Source organism: Euphorbia lathyris, chromosome 5 (genome assembly GCF_963576675.1).
Source record: "Euphorbia lathyris chromosome 5, ddEupLath1.1, whole genome shotgun sequence".
In the NCBI taxonomy this organism is placed as follows: Eukaryota; Viridiplantae; Streptophyta; class Magnoliopsida; order Malpighiales; family Euphorbiaceae; genus Euphorbia; species Euphorbia lathyris.
In genome coordinates this window covers 56,856,597-56,864,005 of record NC_088914.1, presented here as the reverse complement: position 1 = coordinate 56,864,005, position 7,409 = coordinate 56,856,597, and the positions used below count along the sequence as shown (strand labels likewise).

General features: G+C 29.1%; 1 protein-coding gene across 1 annotated transcript; it reads right to left on the bottom strand.

The window, feature by feature from the left end:
- Positions 1–857: 857 nt before the first annotated feature.
- On the bottom strand, positions 858–6,433 carry LOC136229806 (beta-glucosidase 12-like). The gene is made up of 12 exons (XM_066018695.1): positions 6,367–6,433; positions 3,989–4,047; positions 3,839–3,914; positions 3,660–3,737; positions 2,770–2,857; positions 2,415–2,664; positions 1,992–2,107; positions 1,670–1,884; positions 1,560–1,597; positions 1,298–1,394; positions 1,121–1,223; positions 858–1,038 (listed from the first exon to the last, which is right to left on the bottom strand). Exons 1-12 carry the CDS (start codon positions 6,431–6,433, stop codon positions 858–860), a joined length of 1,368 nt encoding a protein of 455 aa, XP_065874767.1.
- Between the last annotated feature and the right edge of the window lie 976 nt (positions 6,434–7,409).

The following is a 7,409-nucleotide window of genomic DNA, read 5'->3' as shown; positions in this document are numbered from 1 at the left end:
CTCAGGTATATTTTCAGATCTCTATAAATAGCCCATTGATAAACGCCACAAGGTATGCATTCATTCTTCAAACACATATTGTTTTCAAATTTACTTCCTTAAAGTAGATCACTGAGTTGAGCAGCCCCTCCCTAACTGTTTGTTGATTGTTTTAGGTCTTTTCAAGTCCGATCGTGATCATCGTGTGGATTGGAGACATCACTAAGAGACTAATAGAGATAATATTATCATATTTTACTACAGTTCTAATTCATATGGTTATAAATTAAAATAAATGATGCTTTAAAGGCTTGGTCCATGAGATGAATTCGTATTAGCAAAGAGTTTTCTAAATAGTAAAAAAAATTGATTTTTGGACAAAACACGTGGCTGACACACCGGCCACACCATATATATTCTAGTTTGAATCTCCTAGACATATTTCCTTCTGAAGTACTTTTGAAATTCTTTTTAGAACATCCCCCATTCTCGTTTTCCATTAGTTGATCTTTCACATATGTCATTACTATTTTCATTATAAGAAATACAAAATCTCATGCTTTAGCTAAATTATTTTCTTCTTGAAACCACTCTTTAACCAATTTAGATAGGTAATAGTTTTGAAACATTGCTCATTGACATAACTAGCTTCACCATATGTACAAGAAGGTAAAGGCCATTTCTTCTCAAAATTTGTTCAATTGAGTGAAATATGAGGAAATAAAAGAAGGTTGATTGTCATTAGAAGAAGCTAAAATAAACTGAATGATGCAATTAGACATTATCCTTAGGAAAACCCATATTAACAGGAATACTTTATTATGCTTATTAATTTATGTTGTGTACATTGAACAAGTAAAAGAAGAGAGCCACGTAAGCTACTCTATACTAGTAACAGTAAGAAATTTTTTGAACCAAAATGATGATTGTTTTGGGTATCTTTTGAATCCATTTTTGAAGTCACCATGAACTATTCCAGATTTGGCTGTGTAGTCAGCTGTCCACTCAAAATTGTCTAAAAACGACCATGCTATGTACCCCTTTACGTTTACTCCAAGCCTGTTCAAGTCATCAATTCATTTTTTTATCAACAAAATCACCATTATTGTTTTTTTTTTTTTTTGTAATTTATAATACTCACCTTATTGCTTCAAGAGTGCGACTTAAATGACTATGAAAATATTCTATTCTCACTTTATCATCTTCCAAAATAGAACTTGTGTTATCTTTATGCTCAGCAACTCCTAATACAAAACAAAATAAATGTAAGAATATGAAATAATTGTTTATTATTCTTATGTGTGTAGTTGTTTTTTACCATTCTCTGTAATATAGATTACAGGGTCATTGTACTTGTTTCTGATGTAAAGTAGATAATATTGAAGCCCTTCTGGATAGATATACATCCAAGTACCCTGTTCAATTAAATTAGATTTAGGAACTTTAATTACTCTCTACATAATTAAATGATAACAATATTTAAAATTCTAATAAAAATATTTCAAGAAATAAAAAGTAGCATGATAAATAAAAAAGTCACTTTATGATACTTAAGTTTTATATTAATTTATAAATTATACCTCTATATGAGGACCAATTGGAATTCCATTTCGTTCACCTAAAGTAAGTAATTTCTTTGATTAGAAAATAATAAGGTAATTTTAGTGAAGAAAAAAGTTGATTTACATACTTTTAATATCGATACAAGAGTCAGTGATGTAGTTCAAATTTTGAGTTCGACAAGGAGTATTAGCAATATATCTCGCAGTATAGTAATTGATTCCGATGAAATCATAAGATCCTTTAATCGTATTGGTTTCCTCCTTAGTAAAATTTGGTAATCTTTTTCCCACATTAACAATCATTTCTAGTGGGTAAGATCCAGAATATAGTTGCTCCATAAACCTTCAACAGAACAAAAAAAGTAAATTCAGTTCCATTTTATTTTATTTTGATATACATATCCATATTTATATAAATTCAAACATAAATAAAAATAAATAAATACATACCAACCATATGTAAAAGCAAAACCTCGATCTGTTGCTAGTTGGTCTTTTTGTGAATTTGAGTATGGCACCATCCAGTTAATATTTAGTGAAATTCCAATTTGACCTTTTTGCGAAATCTACAAAGTTTTAATTGAAAGAAATTAAATAAATTAATAAATATTTTATCATTTTATGTTTGTGAGTCTATTAAGCATGTTAGGTTTCCATAACTTAACTAATTAAGATGTTATTAGTAGAGTCTCGTACAATGGATTATTTATTTTATGATTTCTCTTTATGCTTGCATTCTAAGGATTTTTTTTGGCAAACAAGGAAATTATTATCAATTATGCTATAAAATTATAGTTTTACGAGTATTTATATTTTAAAAATGATTATTTATTTTATTTACACATTAATATTCAGAATGAATATAGATTTCACCTGATATTTTTCTTTATATAGTTTGACCGCGGCAGCATGAGCAAGGAGTAGATGGTGTGCTACTATGTATGGTTCAACACTGGAATCACCTGCAGAGCATCTTGAACGATTTGAACATCTACCTGGAGCAAACGTTGCACTTGCATAACCTTGTTGTGCATACATCATTGGCTCATTTATAGTGACCCAAAGCTTCACTCGATCGCCAAATGTATTAAAGCACAACTCAGCATAATCACGAAAATCATCACTGTCATATAATAGGACAATATGAATTACGAGTTCTCACACAAATAATTAAAGCAGATTAATATGAATAGTCGTTTCTCATACACATATTTAAAATTGTACTTACATAATTTTAGGGTTTAGAAAACCTTGATACTGATCTTCTATAACTTGTGGAAGATCCCAATGGAATAGAGTTACAATCGGTTTGATACCTTCAAAATAAACAAGTATTCATTATTTAATATATTTGTTTCCTTCTAAATGACATTTGGAAGAAATAAAGGTCAATTTATGGAAAAGTCTTTAAACATGAGTTCTTGTTTATCTTAATATTTTATGCAAAATATTTATAAAATTTAAGTGTCAAAATTTGTCAAATAAAGTGAAAATATATCAAAGATTAAAGCACAGTCTAAGGTTTGTTAGCTATGGAAAAGATGGCCATTTTCTAAGAAATTTTTTCAACGAAATCGAAAGACATGACTTTTTGTTTAGTTGTATAAATTACTCAATTGAGGATTTAGAAAATAAGACCTTTTTTGTCATATTTTATGCTCTAATACATTTTATACTTTATACGACCACTATTCACATATATTTTAATTCTTTTTCTTGCTTTTTACTTAGTCACTCCCACGTGTGTATGTATATGTATATATATATATTATGTTCTTTTGGTTTTCATATATTTTACTATTTATAGTTTTTAATAATTTTATAAATAATAATTCTTATCACAATAATGTATTTATATTGTTGAATTTAAATAAAATTTTAAAATATAGTAATCTTTAGTAAAAAAATATTTTGCACTAATTCGATATATAATAATGATTACTACAAAAAGAAATGAAAAAGAAACTATTTTGATTTTTTATTACACAAACGGGAAATAGAAATTGTTTCCTAGAACTAACCAAAATATTAGGCTTTAAAATTAGTAATGTATTACTTATTTAAAATTGCAAAGTAAATAAAATATATTAATAAGGGAAAGGGACATTGCTATTAAACCTTTTGATAATAGGTGATTAATGAGTTTATTATAGTGGTTGATGCCTTTTTTATTTACTCCTCCACGTCGCCCTCCTTCTAAATTATTGTACAAAATATAAGAGAAATAAAGTTAGAAAAAGTAACTATTTTTTTTTTCAAAAGAGCTAATAAATAAAAATATATAACGGTAAACTTACTAGGTAAAACTCTAGACCAAAAGATGGAAAATCTATAAATATCAAAACATATGTCTTTCAGTATACGCACATCTTCCTGGTGAAATATATATGTATGTTATTAGATTAATTAATAAATATATTTATGACATATAAAAACAACATATCTACCTTGTATCTATGATACTGGTCAGTGGTAATACTAGCATTACTGTGGTCAGCTACAGAACCTGCACCATATCCAAATTTTATATTAAAAAAATATATACATTTTTTAAATAATCATAAATTTTGAGCAGTTTATGTTTGATTAAAAACATATGAAACCTGAGGATTTTTTAATGAAGGTATCCCATATGCATGGTCCTCTCCCGTCTTTAGTTGTTGCACCTTAATACTATTCAATAAAAAATATTAAACTTATGTAGAGTAATACATAATGACATCTTAATAAAATGAATATTTGGTTAAAAAAAATGAATATTATAATTAGTTATATACCTGATAAGCAGATGATCCTATCCCAAAGTCAAAGGATGCAGGAAAACTTTCTCGATTAATTGAAATATTATTTTCATTCCCACAAGCTATAGTGGAAACTAGTAAATGGGTGATTATGTAAACAAGACATCCAATTTTCTTGTTGAATTCAATTTCAAAATCAAACATTTTGTTCGTGTAGAAGATGTTGAAGAATGTGTTTCTTTTTATAACAAGTGAAAACCTCAACTGATGTTTATTATTGTTAATGTATATGCTTATATACACAATTAGTGGAAGTCTATCGTAAGTTGTAACAACTAACATTATAGACATGGTTTCAGTTTCTATGCAGAAAATTAATTACAATATTACAACAAAACTATTCTATAATAAGAAAAATAATAATGATGATACAATAAATTCTTCATTAAAAGCATTTCTTTTATAAATATAATGTGGATACATAAAACCCCTTATTAAATATTTCTCATTAATAACTAAATATTTAATTTGGCAAAAACTTAAAAAAACTTTCCTCATTAATGTTCTCCAAATCACTACAAAGAAAAGCGCACACACACATATACCAACAATTTTTTAGATGCATTTTTATAGATCGTCATTATTAAAAACATTAAATAATTTGTACATAATCTTATGCCCCTAACGCATATCTCTATCTATATATAAAAGTTCAGTGCAAAACATATTATGTGAACATATCATGTCAGCAATAGATGAGTTGTAAAAATTATAAAATCTATTATAGTGAAACACACAGTTGATGACAAAATATCACACTAGATATAAAATTACAGGTAAAAAAATAAAAAAAATCTTAATTTTTTTAAGTAGATTAATGTTCATCCCCTCCATCGTCGGTTACAAAAATCATACAACCCTTCCCATATTTATCGGTTATAAAGAAACTTCAAATCATTTCATTCCATATTTGTCGGTTACAAAAAATTTAAAACCTTTTGATTCTCATATCTGTTACAAAGCTTAAAACCCTCTAATTAAAAGAAGATTAATGTTCATTATACCCATCATCGGTTACAAAAAGCTTAAAACTCTTTGATTCTCATAACTGTCGGTTATAAAAAGTATAAAACCTTTTGACCCAATATATTGTTGAAGCCTGTAAAATGGATAAACTTAAAGAACAATTTTTATTGGGACTAAATCGTAAGAAATCCCGCTTCGACCCAAGAATTAAAGTTTCTCGGAATAATGTTTTACATTTTCTGAAATTTTTTTAGAATTTTCTGGGCACTTGTTTTCTCGCCAGAAAACGCCCACCCGGATTCCGTTCACCGGAATTTTGAAGCACGTTGGGAGGTGATGAAAAAGTATATGTCCATGGTCAAACTACCTTTGCAGGAAGGAAAGCCCGAAGGTTGTAGTCTTAAAGTTCAATGAATCCCTAGGGAGGAGAGTCCTTAAATAGGCTCATATCAACTAGAAACTTTAGCATAAAGCTTAACAAACTGGACACATGAACTAATGAGCATTCTGGACTCCAAAGATATGCTCCTTTTCCAAATAACACACCGAATCTTATGAAAAAGTAAAAATGGAATGGCTCTAAAGCCAATTAATTACTTAGACGTGGAAAGGTACTCAATCTCAGGTATATTTTCAGATCTCTATAAATAGCCCATTGACAAACGCCACAAGGTATGCATTCATTCTTCAAACACATACTGTTTTCAAATTTACTTCCTTAAAGTAGATCACTGAGTTGAGCGGCCTCTCCCTAACTGTTTGTTGATTGTTTTAGGTCTTTTCAAGTCCGATCGCGATCATCGTGTGGATTGAGAGATATCACTAATAGACTAATAGAGATAATATTATCATATTTTACTACAGTTCTAATTCATATGGTTATAAATTAAAATAAATGATGCTTTAAAGGCTTGGTCCATGAGATGAATTCGTATTAGCAAAGAGTTTTCTAAATAGTAAAAAAAAATTGATTTTTGGACAAAACACGTGGCTGACACACCGGCCACACCATATATATTCTAGTTTGAATCTCCTAGACATATTTCCTTCTGAAGTACTTTTGCAATTCTTTTTAGAACATCCCCCATTCTCGTTTTCCATTAGTTGATCTTTCACATATGTCATTACTATTTTCATTATAAGAAAGACAAAATCTCATGCTTTAGCTAAATTATTTTCTTCTTGAAACCACTCTTTAACCAATTTAGATAGGTAATAGTTTTGAAACATTGCTCATTGACACAACTAGCTTCACCATATGTACAAGAAGGTAAAGACCATTTCTTCTCAAAAATTATTCAATTGAGTGAAATATGAGGAAATAAAAGAAGGTTGATTGTCATTAGAAGAAGCTAAAATAAACTGAATGATGCAATTAGACATTATCCTTAGGAAACCCCATATTAACAGGAATACTTTATTATGCTTATTAATTTATGTTTTACTATTTAGAAAACTCTTTGCTAATACGAATTCATCTCATGGACCAAGCCTTTAAAGCATCATTTATTTTAATTTATAACCATGTGAATTAGAATTGTAGTAAAATATGATAATATTAGCTCTATTCGTCTATTAGTGATGTCTCTCAATCCACACGATGATCACGATCGGACTTGAAAAGACCTAAAACAATCAACAAACAGTCAGGGAGGGGCCGCTCAACTCAGTGATCTACTTTAAGGAAGTAAATTTGAAAACAATATGTGTTTGAAGAATGAATGCATACCTTGTGGCGTTTGTCAATGGGCTATTTATATAGAGATCTGAAAATATACCTGAGATTGAGTACCTTTCCACGTGTAAGTAATTAATTGGCTTAGAGCCATTCCATTTTTACTTTTTCATAAGATTCGGTGTGTTATTTGGAAAAGGAGCATATCTTTGGAGTCTAGAATGCTCATTAGTTCATGTGTCTAGTTAGTTAAGCTTTATGCTAAAGTTTCTAGTTGATATGAGCCTATTTAAGGACTCTCCTCCCTAGGGATTCATTGAACTTTAAGACTACAACCTTCGGGCTTTCCTTCCTGAAAAGGTAGTTTGACCATGGACATATACTTTTTCATCACCTCCCAACGTGCTTCAAAATTCCGATGAACGG